This window comes from Chaetodon trifascialis, chromosome 19 (genome assembly GCF_039877785.1).
Source record: "Chaetodon trifascialis isolate fChaTrf1 chromosome 19, fChaTrf1.hap1, whole genome shotgun sequence".
Classification (NCBI taxonomy): domain Eukaryota; kingdom Metazoa; phylum Chordata; class Actinopteri; order Chaetodontiformes; family Chaetodontidae; genus Chaetodon; species Chaetodon trifascialis.
Window position 1 is genome coordinate 4,839,387 of NC_092074.1, and position 18,616 is coordinate 4,858,002.

General features: G+C 42.8%; 1 protein-coding gene and 3 non-coding genes across 4 annotated transcripts; 2 read left to right on the top strand and 2 right to left on the bottom strand.

Annotated features, from left to right (window-relative positions):
• Positions 1–691: 691 nt before the first annotated feature.
• On the bottom strand, positions 692–4,885 carry rpl7l1 (ribosomal protein L7-like 1). The gene is made up of 6 exons (XM_070987218.1): positions 4,773–4,885; positions 4,139–4,247; positions 3,798–3,961; positions 2,961–3,098; positions 2,751–2,860; positions 692–1,600 (listed from the first exon to the last, which is right to left on the bottom strand). Exons 1-6 carry the CDS (start codon positions 4,784–4,786, stop codon positions 1,392–1,394), a joined length of 744 nt encoding a protein of 247 aa, XP_070843319.1. The 5' UTR covers positions 4,787–4,885; the 3' UTR covers positions 692–1,391.
• Positions 4,886–5,113: 228 nt separating this feature from the next.
• Positions 5,114–5,185, top strand: trnad-guc (transfer RNA aspartic acid (anticodon GUC)). Its single transcript has one exon. It is a non-coding gene; the product is annotated as a tRNA-Asp (tRNA).
• A 634-nt stretch (positions 5,186–5,819) lies between these two features.
• Positions 5,820–5,892, bottom strand: trnav-aac (transfer RNA valine (anticodon AAC)). The gene has a single exon. It is a non-coding gene; the product is annotated as a tRNA-Val (tRNA).
• Positions 5,893–6,275: 383 nt separating this feature from the next.
• On the top strand, positions 6,276–6,347 carry trnad-guc (transfer RNA aspartic acid (anticodon GUC)). The gene has a single exon. It is a non-coding gene; the product is annotated as a tRNA-Asp (tRNA).
• The last annotated feature ends 12,269 nt before the right edge of the window (positions 6,348–18,616 follow it).

An 18,616-nucleotide genomic window follows, 5' to 3' on the forward strand; every position in this document is an offset into this window, starting at 1 on the left:
TAATTACCACTGATTGGTTTTTTGTTGGTCTGATGACAGGACGTCTCACTCACCCCGCACAACACACACACGTCGACCAGGTTCTTACCTGTTCTTTCCCCCGTGGAAGCAAATGTGAGTACATCTTGCCTGGAATCTCCTCCACTCTATCCATCTGACCAATGACACGCGTTCACGCTGCGTTTAGGGAACACATCAGCGATATTCATGAAACGTTCACAACGCCAGCCTCCATTGCTCCCAGTGCGCATTCGTAAAAGCGCAGCTGCATCGGTTACCACTTCTCTCCCCTCCCCCGGCTGGTGACTCATGTGTCTCACTGAATTAATAGTGACACCAGTGTATCATCAAGGGAGAGTTAGATTGGTGTCACGTGTCATCTTAGTGTTTTGGCATGAACTGAACCATGCTTGCTTTTAAAAAAGCTGACGGGAGAATGGAACAGATCCTGTGGGTTGAGCCCCATGCATTTTACTAACTACATATAACATGTGTGCACACTTTGTTCAATCAAATTTCGCAAATAAAAGTAGGCACTTGACATTTCAATAACCTGACAGCCGCCAAATGCATCCAGTGCCTGTAAACTCAAATGTTCTCATAAAGCAGTTTTGGTAATTGATTTACAACATTACCTGCAATACAATCATAAAGATAAAAAGACACCAGTGTATCACCAAGGGAAAGTTAGATTGGTGTCATGTTTTTAAACAATTTTTATTCTTCTTCTTGTTATTCTATACAAGTCAGTCTCTCATGTTCTGTCAAACTTATTTATGATCATTGCAAAAGTACTGAATCATTTTTTTATTGTAAAAACAAAGTGTATTAACAGTGAATCACAAATCAACCAATGAATCAGTGTTAAACAGATTTTTCTGACTTACATCTTTTCGCACTGAAAACTACTGAATGCAGTATGTTTGCGCACAGCCTGTGCTCATCATTCAGTTATTGTCCTTGCTTATGTAGCAAGTATTGATTCATCCCTCTGATAACTTGAGGAATATCACATGTAGCAACTAAAGACTCTTTAACAGATGCTATTTTACAATTCACGAGTTATTCAGAATGCTGTTACATTTCCACCAAAGAGCAGCATCAGTCCGTGGTTGGGGGCACTACATGATGTCCTTTTTCAAACATGAGTGCAAAATAAAAAACATCACGGATGAAGTAAGGTAGTCCACTTCAGGTCCCTCTGATTTCTCCCAGTAAGTGTAACCAGAGAATGGGTGTACAAATAAATGTAGAAGTATGTATATGTATATCAAGCCTCTCTGCCAGAGAAACAAAAAATATTAAATATTCTGTCATCCTTGACATTTGCTCCTCAAGAAATGAAGCATCCTTGAAGTTGATGCTCCGTGTCCATCGTCCTCAGTTTCTCCTCAGTTCAGTTGTCTGATGATAGAGTTAATGTCTGTACCACGGAATCCAGGGTTTCCCAGGTCCTTCAGGAGCCCAGCCTTATCTCTGGCAGCGTGACGAGCCACTGACAGCTTGAAAGGCAACAGGAAGTTGTTGGCAGCCCGGAAGCCCTTGCCAACTGAGTAGATCTCGTGAATCAGGTCCTCCAAACAGATGATGCCATGTTTACCTGAGAAGCAAGGTGGAGGAGGATGGTGTGAGAAAGATTTTATAGATGGCAGCAGAGTGTAAATGAGACCAGACAGGAAAAAATTAAGTGTGACAAGTATAAGGTCTGGATGACAACACATCAGGGATTTGGAAAAGTCAGTCATGGTCTTTGTAGTCTCCATGCCGATAAAAATATCCAATAAATATGCACACAGCAAATACAGTGCATTCTGTAAACAATCACATCCCACACTCAATCATTTCCAGTGAGAAACATGCTGTCTTCACTCAGAATCAGCACAAGCAATGAGCTACAACGCTTCAAATACGGATGCTGCTGCAAAGAAGACACAGATGATCTGTACAATCAGCACAGTTTCAAGGTGGACACATGAGATTAGTGTCACCAATTCAGTAACTGACCAAATCTGAAATAATAATAAATAAATAATAATAATAATTTCTGCACATTATGATGTCGCAGTAAAGTTAACCTTTTGAACTTTTGAATATAAAATGTGACTTCTTCATTTTATCCTATGAGACCTTGGTGTGAAATACTGTCATAATTGGCATGAGTTTTTGAGTTATGGCCAAAAATGTGTGTGACTACAAAAATCGATCAGTTCATCCTTGAGTCCAAGTGAATATTGAGGCCAAATATGAAGAAGTTCCCTCAAGGTGTTCCTGAGCTATTGTGTTCACAACAATGGGATGTCTGTATGTACATATGTACAGCAGAACAGACGGAAAACTCGAAAACATAATGCATCTGGCTACAGCTGTCGCCAGCACGGAGACGTCAGAAAAGTCATCCATATGGATGGTCAGCAAGTTCAAACTGTCCAGTATAAAACATGGAAACTGTCATACCGTAGATCTTGGTGTCATAACATTACACATTGTAGTAAAGTTAATTTTTTATGTGAAGCACTTTCAGCTGCAATTCTTCTCTGAGGTGTGATACAAAGTTTATCATCATTATTATGTATATAGATTATTTTTTTATATAGATTTTTCCCTTTTCATTTAATCAGAATATACCATTCAGTTGATTGCACTCAGAAATGACTTTACAATCAACAAGTACACGTTCATTATTTGATGACTCAGTGAGTGTTGGTGGTGTGTCCTGCTATCATTCTGTGGTGGCTAAAGTAAAGACCTACCCATGTGCTGCTCAATGAAGGTGTTGTCTGTTAGAGGAACTCTCCTCCTGCCTATCCTGGTCTGTCCTCTCTTCAGAATGAGCTCACGAACAGACTTCAAGTTGGGAAATCTGTTGGGAACATTAACACGCATTAATAATATGCAAGAAAACAACAAGCTCAATCCAAGCTCCACTTTGAAGTCACCAGCTCAAGTCACCCGTTACTCACCCCCAGGCCACATAGGGCTCCACCACCTTCATCATGGCCACAGATGTCTTGTTGATTTTGACGAAGGCCCCGCTGAAGATCTTCCTCAGTCTCAACATCTGGATCACCTTCATCACTTTGGGACTGACACCTTTAATCCTAACAGGAGAGGATCATCCATGTTTACCGAAGTAGAACGCTGTGTGATTATGCACACGTTTGGGTTTTTAACAACACAGAAATACAAAACCACGGCTGAGTATTCCAATCACTGGAATAAACAAGATCTGATTTTGCATCTCTTGTAACATCACATCTTGCAGAGTGAGTTGAGAGCGATTATGTCACTTGAGTAGTAAAGAGGGTACTTTCCATCACAGAGTCTGTAATTTGACCTTGACAAGTTTTAGTCCCGCAAACAGTAAGATCATCCTTGGGAAGATCTTAAATTCTTCATTAATCCTAAGTTAAAAACAAGCTGAATTTAACCTTGCTTCCTTTGAGTAACACTCTGAAATCCATGAAACTGAACTTCAAAGTCTGCTGTTAAAACCTCCTGAAATGCCTTTGTACTTTAAATCTAATCTTGGGCATATGCACTATTGATTTTATGTAAGACTGTCTAGTTCATAAGTATCTAACCAAAGAACAGGACATGTAAATTAAAATTGCCCAAATTGTCAACATATCGACCAAATTGATGTCACAGAAATCTTCCATATGGTAAAAATATTGAAGCTCCAAGGAAACCACAGTATAGTAGTATGTTTCATGAATTTCATAGTAGTAGACTTGTTTGCATGACCATGATTGGAGTGAGGAAATGTATTTAAACCCCGTCTGAGTGAAAGCACTTACTCTCTGATGCGGACGGCGAAGGCTAGCTTGTTCTTAGCAGGAGGCAGAGGGGCAGGGGGCCTGCGCTCAGACCTCTGGATCCGCGTTTCATCACGGTGCCTCTTGTGACTGTCTTTCAAGAAGTCTTCCAAACGCTTGAACTTTAACGCTTTACCTTTTGATACCTGGAAGAACGTAGAAATACACATAATTAAACAGCAGTATGGAAACACGAGTAGCATGTGCATGGTCTGTGGTATGTGCACATTTAGTCAGACATTCACCACAGCGTAGTTCTAATGCCTTCACTGAGCTGACATCTGAGCATCTTACTGAAGAAACCATTCAGTATCATCACTGACCTTTCTCTTCTCAAGCAGTGCGAGCTTGGCTTGTGTGGCTTTGATGGCCTGATACGATTTCCTTTTTTTCAGGAGATACTCAGGAACTAACTTGATCACTTTTTTTGACCTGATAACAGAAGCATACGCATAAACAAAGAGAGTGAGCCACACTTCAGAAACATGAAATGACAAGCTAGTGACTGCTGTTTACTCTTCTACCTTCTTAAACCGTAAAAGACATGTTGGAAGACAAACCGTCTTCTCTGTCCAAACACCCGGAGGCAGTACTACAGGCAGTTTCAGCTTTTCACTTTGCTGGTGGTAACTTACTAACTTGGTGTGTCAAAATGTCACCAAAAAGCACACATGGCACAGAGACTATTAGCTACATACGTGCCATGTCAATGACACATAATTAGCTCCAAGTATCGACAAAACATTACGCTAGTTACGTTGCGGCTATCTCTCGGTAATGTGAACTCGCCCCCATGTGAAATTAAACCCTCTGGAAGCTGCCTTTTCTAACCATCAACCCTCTCAATCTATGTCTTGCCCGAATTAGCAACAATCCTATTTCTTAGGAAGAGTCGATATCATACAACTGCACGCAAATAAAGAACGGATGGACTTAGATAATAGTACTAATACTTACTCGGCTTCAGCCATGGTGAAATCGAAAAACTAGACCGTCGCCTGGAGATGACGCCACACTCGTCATACTTTATTTTCGGCAGACTGGGTGCTGTATCGGCACATCACTGCCATCTAGCGGTAAATAACACACATTAAACCACGCACGTATCTCCAAATTTGATGATTTTCTTTTTACATTTTTCTGATAAACTAAAGCATGAAGTGCTCCGTTATGGGTTTAGTATATTCTCCTAGGCCTGTTTCCTATGATAAAGGCGCTTCTGTTCACCAACAAAAGAACCTCCGTGGCTGTGGCGTCATAGGTTCTTGACGCTTTCTACCTTTCTTTCGTCATACCAGTCCTCGTTAGTATAGTGGACAGTATCTCCGCCTGTCACGCGGAAGACCGGGGTTCGATTCCCCGACGGGGAGGTTAATCTTTTAACTGGCAGCTGCTTGTTCTTCAACAGAAATGAAAGCACACTAACAGCGGCTAACAATCATCTGCAAGTGATAAGAGGCAGGCGATCCTCTCTTCACTGCGTGGTTCCAGCACTCCCACTCGCAGTGTGGAAACAACAGCGACAACAGAAAAGGCTTCAGCAGCTGAGAAGAAAAAAATCAAAACTGCGGAAGCCACTACTGTAAGTTTTCTGTGTACACACTGGTATACATGTTTTTACATTGTGCACCAGGTATGTTACTAGCCACTAACGTTCTTAGTATGATAGCATGACGATAATCTGAGGGATGATCAAACAGATGGTCTATCAACCTCCACACCCTTCAAAGTGAAGAAGTGCCACTTTACTGACTTCATCAGCATGGTCAGGTAGATAGAATATGAGAGCCCTCTCTCGTCCGCCTCTCTTCCTATTGCTCTACCAGATCCGTCTCATGGTGACTGCAGCCATGTCCGGTGCAGTTAACCTGGTTCCCCTGTCCTAGAGAGCCATGTTGCCCAAAGGTGCAGCGCCTGTAGCACGGCGGAGTTACGGGAGTCATCGCCAGGGTCCATCGGCTATTTGCGACAGAACCATTACTCAGGGCAAACACAAAAGCACTTTGTTTCCGCCCGGTCTCGAACCGGGGACCTTTCGCGTGTTAGGCGAACGTGATAACCACTACACTACGGAAACGTTAGGAAAGCTGGTGCACATACACAACCGAAAGCCGGACTGCAAACCTCTCTGTATTACATGTATTACATTATTACGTGTTAAGGAACTATTAATGTAGATACATTTATACAGCTCCATATGCGTTACCTACATGAGGTAATGATCATTCATTGCAAAACTGTGTTGGCTAACAGGAGCAGACTCAATGAATCATCTCCCAGTACAAAAACAGCTGCACGTTCACTTATCACTTTCTTGAGGTCGAATCATGGGCAACTGGACTTGGTTGTGGAAACTTGAAAAAGTTTTATCTTCTTCATTTGTTACTGACTGGTAGGGAGTCCCAAAGGAATTTCACCTATGTACAATCATTATCACAAAAAATGATGTTTAATCGCACTTCCTCGTTAGTATAGTGGACAGTATCTCCGCCTGTCACGCGGAAGACCGGGGTTCGATTCCCCGACGGGGAGTCCTTTTTTTTTCAACCAGCTGCGGATCAATGACATAGAAATAACACAATAACACCCAAGCGTGTGCTAGAGAACAATTGATTACTGCGGTTGAAACGAGCAGTGGCACTGCACTCCAACCATGTGAAGAGTGTGTGGCCTTTCTCTCCTACTTAATGACAGCTGCCTCAGACATACAGGTTGTGTTAATGCTTCCACAAGAAAACATTTAAAGTGGATACTCTGAAAAAATATTGCTGGGAGGTAAAATGTGAAAATAGCATCAACAATGAGAAGCATCAAATACTCCTCCTCACATCTATCTTGATGAAGTACCAGCATTAAGATAGCCCCATGTTAAAACTCCCTGTGGTCAATACACTGAATCATCTGGATCAGCGGTTGTAAAACTGTATCTTCCAGAATACATTTTTTACTTTAATCCCATTATGTTATTCAGCTCCAGACTCACTGTGAGGTTATGACTTGTAGACGATCTGGTATGAAATGCCATCAAAAATGAAAACAGATCATGTTGTCTCATCACACAGAAATGTGAGATTTTGAACTGGATTCAGACACAATTGTTGATTTTCTGTCATGGACTTGAGTGACAGCAGATGCCATAGACACATCTATCTATCTATCTATCTATCTATCTATCTATCTATCTATCTATCTATCTATCTATCTATCTATCTATCTATCTATCTATCTATCTATCTATCTATCTATCTATCTATCTATCTATCTGTGTTTCTGCTTGATTTCAAACCAGGGACCTTTCATGTGAACGTGATAACCACTACACTACAGACACAGAACCTATTCAGTGTACACATGCCCGAATTAATGAATGGATCCTTTAGTAAATAGTAGGACCTTATTAAGAGCTGTAAGCGTTTTTTTTTTTTAATTTTAGAAAACTTTATTGAATTCACAGGCCAATACAGAAAAAATGTCTTCATAAAAAACAAAAACATACACAAATGCACCCAGCAATATAACGCTCAGGGAGACATTTAAGATAAGTACATTAAAAAAAAAATTAAAAAGACGAAGAAGAAGAAAAATGCAGAAGAAGAAGAAGAAGAAGACGATGAGCACGATAGAGCGGAATTTCTTGATTGACGACCGAACAACAGAAGAAAATAGGTATGTGCAAACAAATGAATTACTTGAATTAATATATTGGCATTTCTGAAATTTCTCATTATTTTTAATTCACTAGCCGGCGTGATGTTGAAATTGTCGATGTACGTGTCTCCACAGTTGTCAGACGCGGCACTTTTCCCACTTCCTGCTGATGTTATTGTTAAGACTCAAATCATCCAGCATTATATATGTAATATATATAAAATAAAATATAATATGCTCATGTAGTATAGTTACAAAGAAGCATTTTGTGACATGCTGGTTATCATTGGAAAACTTGAAATCTCCTGGTTTTGTCTAACATTTATCCTGATAATTGCAGAAATGTCGAAGACAGGTAAACCGAGCGCATACTGGGCAGGTATTCTGCACCACTATTCCCAGAGCAAATACCAGTTTACCACAGGAAAGAAGCCCCCCAGCTATCTGTCCATTGACTGCAGTACACGACCACCAAGTCTGTGAATTGGATATCTCTGGAAAAATCCTCTGCAAATATGGACATTAAAAGGTAAGTGATGATTATATTTGAGGTAATTTAGTTAAATGGCAGTTACCATAAACTATAGATAAACCGTTATGTATTAGCTTTACCAACTGGCAATTTTGAATATCTAAACAGGAAAATGCATTATGTTTGAGAAGAATGTGAAATGAACTTTTTAATTGTAATGAGTGAATATGTTGTGAAAAATGTGTTAAAAAAATGTTTATGTGTGTTAGCAAGAAAAGCTTCACTTTATCTGGGAATGGCCAGTGCTTTTCCTGACTGACCACATGTTCTACGCTGGTAATGTTAGCTGACCTTGCAGTGGCACATTTAAGGTGTGTCACCTGCAGTGCTTTACCAGTGGATCTCCCAGGGGGAATGAATTCTGGCCAGAGTGCACGACCGAGCATTTGGTTGCCAAGAGCATTCATGTTGGACATCAGCTGGACATTGAAGATTTTAGTGTTTGATGCACGACTTGCATCCATACCTTCATGGGCTCAGTTCATGTTCAATCTGGATCCACGCTCGTGCATGTACATCTGAGTGTGCATTACAGTAGATCTCAATCTTTGATTAAAATATTGGTTTATTCATTTATTAGGTGATGACACACATTTCCGTATATGTGTACAATCTTCTTAGTAGAAAATGTATATTCTTATATGACTATAATTCAACAGCAGACCTGTAAAGGATATGAGTCACGCTAGAGATATACAGTACCAGTCAAACAATTGGACGCATGCTCTCAATCAGCTTCATGAGGTAGTCACCTGGAATGGTTTTCCACCAGTCTTGGAGGAGTTCCCAGAGGTGCTGAGCACTTGTTGGCTGCTTGCCTTCACTCTGTGGTCCAACTCATCTCAAACCATCTCAGTTGGGTTTAGGTCATTTGATTGTTGAGGCCAGGTCATCTGACGCAGCACTCCATTGCTCTCCTTCTTGGTCAAATAGCCCTTACATAGCCTGGAGGTGTGTTTGGGGTTATTGTCCTGTTGAAAAACAAGTGATGGTCCCACTAAGCGCAAACCAGATGAGATGGCATATCGCTGCGGAATGCTGTGGTAGCCATGCTGGTTAAGCGTGCCCTGAATTTTGAATAAATCACAGTGTCACCAGCAAAGCACCCTCACACCATCACACCTCCTCTTCCATGCTTCATGGTGGGAACCACACATATAGAAACCATCTGCTCACCTTTTCTGCTTCTCACAAAGACATGGAGGGTGGAGCCAAAAATCTTAAGTTTCGACTCATCAGACTAAAGGACAGATTTCCACTGGTCTAATGTCCATTCCTTGTGTTTCTTGGCCCAAGCAATTCTCTTTTTCTACTTGTTCTTCCTCAGAAGTGGCTTCTTTGCAGCAATTCGACCTTGAAGGCCTGATTCACACAGTCTCCTCTGAACAGTTGATGTTGAGATGTGTCTACTACTTGAATTCTGTGAAGCATTTATGTGGGCTCTAATCTGAGGTGCTGTTAATTTTCAATTTCTGAGGCTGGTAACTCTGATGAACTTATCCTCTGCAGCAGAGGTAACTCTTGGTCTTCCTTTCCTGTGGCGGTCCTCATGAGAGCCAGTTTCATCATAGCATTTGATGGTCTTTGTGACTGCACTTGAGGATACGTTCAAAGTTCTTGAATATTGTTTCTCTTTACTTAGTTGAGTGGTTCTCGCCATGATATGGATTAGAACAGTAGTCAAATAGGGGTATTCACTGTATAGACCTTTGTACCAACCTTGCCTCTGCACAACACAACTGATGGTCTCAAACACATTAAGAAGGCAAGAAATTCCAGAAATTAACTTTCGTCAAGGCACAGCTCCATCCATCCATCCATTTTCTATGCCGCTTATCCCTTTCGGGGTCGCGGGGGGCCGGAGCTTATCTCGGCTGTCAATGGGCAGGAGGTGGGGTACACCCTGGACTGGTCGCCAGTCGATCACAGGGCAACATATACAGACATACAACCATTCACACTCACACTCACACCTAGGGGCAATTTTACAGTCACCAATTAACCTAATGAGCATGTTTTTGGTCTGTGGGATGTTGTTTTTGGTCTGAGTGCCCGGAGAGAACCCACGCATGCACGGGAAGAACATGCAAACTTCACACAGAAAGGCCTGACCTGGGAATCGAACCGGTGACCTTCTTGAGGCACGCGCACTACCTTCTGCGCCACCGTGCAGCCCACAAGGCACACCTGTTAATTGAAAACCACTCCAGGTGACTACCTCATGAAGCTGATTGAGAGAATGCGAAGAGTGTGCAAAGCTGTCATCAAAGCACCTCCCACACACGTGTCATTCTCTTACGGTTGATCAGGCGTACACCTGAGGGGTCAGTCAGTTCCCACATGGACTTCAGCAATCCTTGGATCAGGCTATAGGTTTCCTCAATCCCACAAGTTCTCCTTCTGCAATTCTTGGCTAGTTCACTGGAGCTGATTTTGGCCAGAACGTGTGCTTCTGTAGGAACATGACCTGTATGATTTTGGATTCCTTGAGACGACGGATGTCAACCTGGTCCCACTCATGAATACAGCTAGACAGTGTTAAACAGAAAATCCCATACAGAGGATGGTGTTCTGTTGTGAGACCAGTGGTGAATGGCCTCATGAAATGAAAAATATTCAGTCTCATGGTCAAAAACCAGATGAGAACTCTCAGTCATCATGGTTGAGAGCATATCTAAGTCTCTAAGGTATGTTATGACAATCATGACCTAAAACAGGTAACAGCTATGGTCAACCTATCATGTTGAAGAAAGTATCTCATTCCAACAACTTAAATGTTTGTTTGGCTGACGTGCTGAGGTAAGCGTATCGTCTCACTTCCTGTTTCTGGTTGCTGCCTTACGAGTAGTGTGCGTTTGTCGCTCTTGTTCCTCTGAGTGTAATTTGCTCTGTGTTTTGTTACAGCGGCCTTTTATCCGTGCTCTAGAGTAACATTAGTTCTGCTCAAGCACCCATAAGTCTGTTTATTTAGCGACCGTCAATTTTATTTGTCTACGCGCTTGTCTGCTCTGCTAGCTATACCAACTTAGCCTAGCAGCTAGCGATGGCTTCTCCCAGTCCCTCTCCAGCTCTCTCCTGCTTGGTGTGTCACATGTTTAGCTACTCCTCTGCCTCCTTTAGTGATACTGGTACGTGTAATAAATGTAGTTTATTTGGTGAGTTGGAGGCGAGGCTTAGTGAATTGGAAGCTCAGCTCCGCACCATGGAAACAAAACCATTAGCTATAGTTAGCCAGGCCCCCGTAGCCGGTGCGGACCGACCAAGTGCAGCTCCGGCTAGCCGTCCCTCGACAGCTCCCGAGCAGCCGGGAAACCAGGGAGGCTGGGTGACTGTTCGAAGGAAGCATAGTCCCAAGCTGAAGCCCACGGGTCACCACCAACCGCTTCATGTTTCTAACAGGTTCTCCCCACTCGGCGACACACCCGCTGAGAAACCAACTCTGATTATTGGCAGCTCCATTTTGAGAAATGTGAAGTTAGCGACACCAGCGACCATAGTCAAATGCCTGCCGGGGGCCAGAGCGGGCGACGTCGAATCAAATTTGAAACTGCTGGCTAAGGATAAGCGTAAATACCGTAAGATTGTTATTCACGTCGGCGGTAATGACACCCGGTTACGCCAATCGGAGGTCACTAAAATTAATGTGGAATCGGTGTGTACATATGCTAAAACGATGTCGGACTCCGTAGTTTTCTCTGGACCCCTGCCAAATCTGACCAGTGATGATATGTTTAGCCGCATGTCATCGTTCAATCGCTGGCTGTCGAGGTGGTGTCCAGCAAACGGTGTTGGCTTCATTGATAATTGGCAGACTTTCTGGGGAAGACCTGGTCTGATTAGGAGAGACGGCATCCATCCCACTTTGGAGGGAGCAGCTCTCATCTCTAGAAATCTGACCGATTTTATTTATGAACCTAACCCCTGACAACTCAGAGTTGAGACCAGGAGGCAGAGCTGCAGTCCTACACGCTTCTCTGCGCCTCCATTAGAGCAGTTACCCACCCAACACTCCATAGAGACTGTGTCTGCCCCCCGACCACGTAAACTAAGTAAACCAAAAGTACAGAGAAGAGGAGTTAAACATAAGAATCTAATTAAAATTAGAACAACCTCTGCAATAGTACAACAAGATAGGAGAATTAAATGTGGACTCCTTAACATCAGATCTCTGTCCTCTAAAGCTGTTCGAGTAAATGAGTTAATATCAGACCATAATATTGATTTATTTTGTCTGACTGAAACCTGGCTGTGTCCTGAAGAGTATGTGAGCCTAAATGAAGCTACTCCTCTGAGCCATATTAATACCTACATTCCTCGAGGCAGCGGCAGAGGAGGTGGAGTTGCAGCCATTTTTGACTCAAGCCTTTTGATCAACCCTAAACCTAAACTCGACTATAACTCATTTGAAAGCCTTGTTCTCACTCTTTCTCATGAGAAATGGAAAACAGTGCAGCCACTTTTATTTGTTGTAGTATACCGCTCTCCTGGTCCTTACTCCGAATTTATAGCTGAGTTCTCAGAGTTTCTATCAAGTTTAGTTCTTGAAGCAGATAAAGTAATTATTGTAGGTGACTTTAATGTACATGTCGACGTTGATAATGACAGCCTTAACACTGCGTTTATCTCAGTGTTAGACTCAGTTGGCTTCCGCCAGAATGTACATGAACCGACTCACTGTTTTAACCACACCCTCGACCTTGTTCTGACATATGGCATTGAAATCGAAGACTTAATAGTCTCCTCACAGAATCCTCTTCTATCAGACCATCATTTAATAACTTTCCAATTCATATTACCAGACTACCAGCCAGTAGGCAAAAATTCTTATACCAGACTCCTGTCTGATAGTGCTGTAGCTAAATTTAAGGATATGATCCCATCAGTATTTAATTCAATGCCATGTCTCAATACAACAGAGGAGTCTTATGCTAACGTTAGTCCCTCCCAGATTGACTTCCTGGTTGATAGTGCTACAGGATCGTTGCGTATGACACTTGACTCTGTTGCTCCCCTAAAAAAGAAGAAAATTAAACATAGGAGGTTAGCTCCATGGTATACTCCTCAAACCCGCAAATTAAAGCAAACTTCACGGAAAATAGAAAGGACATGGCGTTCTACCAATTTGGAAGAATTTCGGTCCGCCTGGCAAGACAGTCTTAAAATATACAGGAAAGCCCTCCGCAGTGCCAGGGCAGCCTATTACTCTGCACTAATAGAGGAAAATAAGAACAATCCCAGGTTTCTCTTCAGCACTGTAGCCAGGCTGACAGAGCCATAATTCTGTTGAACCATGTATTCCTTTAGCTCTGAACAGTAATGACTTCATGAGCTTCTTTAATGATAAAATTCTAACTATTAGAGACAGAATTCATCGACTCCTGCAGTTAACAGGTACTGTTTTGTCTTCAAACGCAGAAATCGTAGAAACTGTTACTCAGTCTGTCGCAGTTTTAGACTGTTTTACTCCTGTTGACCTTCACCAACTAATTTCAATAATTTCATCATCAAAATCATCTACCTGTATTTTAGATCCTATCCCGACTAAGCTGTTTAAAGAAGTATTACCTCTAATTGACTCTTCAGTTTTAGACATGATCAATCTCTCTTTATCAACAGGCTACGTACCACAGTCCTTTAAAGTAGCTGTGATAAAACCGCTACTGAAAAAGCCTACTCTTGATCCAGGGGTTTTAGCCAACTATAGACCGATATCCAACCTTCCCTTTCTCTCAAAAACTCTTGAGAAAGCAGTTGCCAATCAGCTGTGCGACTTTCTAAACAATAATAGTTTATTCGAGGATTTCCAGTCAGGATTTAGAGTGCATCATAGCACAGAGACAGCACTGGTTAAAGTTACAAATGACCTTCTAATTGCATCTGATAAAGGATTTGTCTCTGTACTAGTCTTACTGGATCTTAGTGCTGCATTTGACACCATTGACCATGGCATCCTATTGCAGACACTGGAACATTTCATTGGCATTAAGGGAACTGCGCTAAGCTGGCTTAAATCCTACTTGTCAGATCGCTCTCAGTTTGTACGCGTTAATGACGACTCCTCTGTGCTCACTAAAGTCAGCTATGGAGTTCCGCAGGGTTCTGTGCTTGGACCAATTCTATTCACCTTATATATGCTTCCTTTAGGTAAGATTATCAGGAAGCACTCAATAAATTTTCATTGCTATGCAGATGATACCCAGCTATATTTATCAATGAAACCGGAAGAAACCAGTCAGTTAACTAGACTACAAGCATGTCTTCATGACATAAAGACCTGGATGACCTGCAATTTTCTGATGCTAAACTCGGACAAAACTGAAGTTATAGTAGTAGGCCCTAAACATCTTAGAAAGTCACTTTCTGATGACATAGCAGTTATGGATGGCATTGCGCTGGCCTCCAGCACCACTGTAAAGAATCTGGGAGTTATCTTTGACCAAGACATGTCCTTTCACTCCCATGTAAAACAAATTTCAAGGACTGCCTTTTTTCACCTACGTAATATCGCAAAAATCAGGCATATTTTATCTCAAAATAATGCAGAAAAACTAGTCCATGCATTCGTAACTTCCAGGCTGGATTATTGCAATTCTTTACTATCAGGCTGCCCAAATTTGTTGCTGAATATTCTCCAGTTGCTCCAGAACGCTGCAGCACGTGTTCTGACAAAAACCAGGAAGCGAGATCATATTTCTCCAATACTCGCCACTTTGCACTGGCTCCCTGTAAAGTTTAGAATAGAGTTTAAAATTCTCCTCCTTACTTACAAAGCCATAAATGGCCAGGCACCTTCTTATCTTAAAGAGCTCATAGTACCTTATTGCCCTACTCGAACACTGCGTTCCCAGAATGCAGGTCTACTTATGGTTCCTAAAGTCTCAAAAAGCAGAACAGGAGTCAGAGCATTTAGCTATCAAGCTCCTCTCCTGTGGAACCATCTTCCAGTCTTTGTCCGGGAGGCAGACACTGTCTCTACATTTAAGAGTAGGCTTAAAACTTTCCTTTTTGATAAAGCTTATAGTTAGGGCTGGCTCAGGCTTGTCCTGGACCAGCCCCTAGTTATGCTGCTATAGGATTAGACTGTCGGGGGACATCCAAAGATACACCGAGCTCCTCCGTCCTTCTGTCCCTCTCCATCCGCACGCTCTCATGTCCTACCACGGCGTGTTACTAACTTAGCTCCTTCCCTGGAGTCTCTGTGCTTTGTCGTCTTGCAGGTTCCCATGGACAGTGGCTGAATCTGGATTGTGGATTTCAGCTGCATCTCCTGCCTTGGCCCTGCCTGACATCCACTGCAACTGCTACTGCTATTATTACATCCACTGTCACTGTTACTGTGACTGCGTGTCTGTCTCTCTGTCTCTGTCTCTGTCTCTCTCTCTCTCTCTCTCTCTCTCTCTCTGACTGCTTTTCTGTCTGTCTGTCTGTCTGTCTGTCTGTCTGTCTGTCTCACTCTCCCTCTCTTGCTCTTCCTCTCTCACCCAACCAGTCGAGGCAGATGGCTGCCCACCCAGAGTCTGGCTCTGCTCGAGGTTTCTGCCTGTTAAAAGGAAGTTTTTCCTCGCCACTGTCGCCAAGTGCTTGCTCATGGGGGAATTGTTGGTTTCTTTGTAGATAAAAGAGCTTGGTCTGTACCAGCTCTATATGGAAAGTGTCCTGAGACAACTTCTGTTGTGATTTGGCGCTATACAAATAAAATTGAATTGAATTGAATTGTTTCACTTGAGTATATGTTGAAAGTGTCATAATCACAGCTGTGTCTATCCTTGTGTTTTCCCCATGTCCCCGCCTTCCTTTTATGGCTCCTCATCAATCATCAAGGATGTCTCCATTCAGTAAACCAGCAGTGAGGAGGTGAGGAGAGGGCAGGCTTCCCAAGGAGACTTGAGCAAGGAATCACAGGTGTATCCTCACGGCCTCATAGCGGGATCACTTCATAAATGTGCAGGCATGTATCCTCTTGTCCCTTGATCTGCTAAATTAGATTTATATGTTTGTCACATTCCAGGGTTGATGCTTAATACTTTTGCAAAAGATCAAGGTGTTGAGTAGGCTCCACTTTTTAAAGGGCCTTAAAATCAAAGCCCATCCCAACCACAACCCACACTGGTCCACCGCAAAATTGTCTCTACACATTAGTTTTCCTATATAAGCATTTTTAACATTTTTAAAAATGCTTCCCCCCCCCCCCCCCCCCCACACACACACACACACACACACACACACACACACAGAGGCTGTGCTGGCTCATAGAAAGAAAGACAGAAAGAAACACAGAGTTACAGAGGGGGGAAACTGGACACAACATGCATTTTGTGAAATTCGTTTTTCCGCACTTAACCAATTCTGTCACGTCCTTCCTCTGTGGCAGACCAGGAGCGGCAGACCACCAGCTGACAGCGGCGCCCAGGGACCCAGCTTTCGTTTGTCACCATTGGTCAGGTGGTGATCTTCTTGCATGTTTTTAATGTTTTTTTTTTTTAAGGAGGATACCCCAGGTGAATACGGGGAGAACATGCAGACTCCACACAGAAAGGCACCTTTTTCCTTAAGCAATAGGCACTGAAGACATGGTGGATCATCATTTTTAATTTTTTAGGCCACCCCCAGAGACTGATCAAACAAATTATACTCATAAATTCAAAGTACAAACATGAACCAAACCACAACCAAAATTAATGTTGAAATTATTAATTAACGAAAGTGCTTCAGAAATGTCTGATTCCCAGAATTTATTAATGAAAAACAAACTTAAATTGTGTCCGCTGCGGGACGTCTTAGACAAAGACAGCACGGTGCGGTTGCCTATAATCAATTCAAAACAACATAAACACTTACACCCGGTTCAGTGATCTTTAAGGTTTCTTCAGTTCGTTAATATCAATAAATCAGTCCCATGAAAGATTGATTCCCCCCAGAAGTCCAAGTCCAAAGAAAGGAACAAAAAAAAAATCTCTGCTTAGAGAGGCAGGTAAGTGATGAGTGCCTTAGCTCTGATCAGTAAAACTACGCTATCTCACCAGACATAGAGTCCTTAAACCAAGGAAAGTTAGGCCGATTGTCCTCCCACGCCGCTGACCTCCAAACGCTGACATAGCCCCGTCTCTCCTTGCTCTCTTCCTGCAGTCCAATGTAACTTCCTGCTTTTAATACCTCTGAAGCACCCATAAAATAAAATAAACAAATATTAACAAAAAGTCCATTTTATAGTCCATTGTGCTGCATCAATAAGGCCACTGATAATATTCATTACTTTCACATACAAAAAGGTACTGGGAAATGACAGTCAGAAAAAAAATACAAACGTTGACATTCTTAACCATCCCAAAATTCCCTCCATTACCATTACAAAATGAATAAGCAGCTGCAAAACATTATCAGGCAGCTGGTGCTCAGAGCAAGCCTCACCAGACAGCTTCAGTCCATATTGGATCTACAAGGTGGAGTTAGGGTCCGCAAGGACATCTGAGCTCTGAGTTTGCTTTTTACCACACTCTTCTGGCTGAATGCTCTCCCGTTGGTGGAAGCTGGTATGGGGACCAGCCCTGATGTTGAGACTCTGGCGTTGGTGGAAGCTGGTATGGGGACCAGCCCTGATGTTGAGACTCTGGCGTTGGTGGAAGCTGGTATTGGGACCAGCCCTGATGTTGAGACTCTGGCGTTGGTGGAAGCTGGTATGGGGACCAGCCCTGATGTTGAGACTCTGGCGTTGGTGGAAGCTGGTATGGGGACCAGCTCTGATGTTGAGACTCTGGCATTGGTGGAAGCTGGTATGGAGACCAGCCCTGAGAGAGAGAGAGATGCTGGCACTGAGCTTTGACCCTGCTCACAATAGGCAAGGTCAGACGAAGCAGGGAAAGCAACCTCCACAGGCTAGGCGTCATCTCCTTTGTTTGATCTGGCACTAAATAAATCTTCCAGTGTCTGTGTGTCCAGTTTCGGCAGTCAATGTGTTCTGGCACAGCGATGGCACAGGTTCCTGGAACTCCATAACTGTAAGCCCATGTTGAACCGGTTCAGATGGTAGGTCCTGGGCCTCGTGGAGGGATTCCCCTGCCAAATGAACCTGCTGAGGAAGCTGCACCCCTTGAAGTAATGAATCACGGTTGGTTCTCTCTGCCGATCCTGCAGACTAGAGAGGGGAATTATTTGTTTGGAATTTATTTTCTATGAATAGATAAGTTTTCATATTTAAGTGAATGTATCAAGCTGTAAAATTTAACTCTCCAGGACACTGTGGTGTTGTTTATAGTCACTAGTACCAGATTGCTGTTGTCCAGTATTTCTCTGCAGTCCTCAATTAGCTGTTTAATATGACAGTAAGTCATTACAATTGACTGACATATTGCAAATGTTTCCCCTTTGTTGTCCTTTGGCCTATTTCTGGCTTCCCTGTACTCTTTGTAGAGTCTGAGTGCAACACAGTCAGAAATCATATTATAATCAGGTCTGTGGGCAGCCTGGCCATGAACCATGAACAATGGTCCAGGTGGATCTTGGCTGCATGGCAAGTGCTTCTGCTGTACCTCCCACACACAAGACTTGCTCTCGTGATTTATGAGAGGTAAACCAGTACTGTCAATGAGTCCCTACATGGAGTCTCCTCAACCCCTCCGGTTGT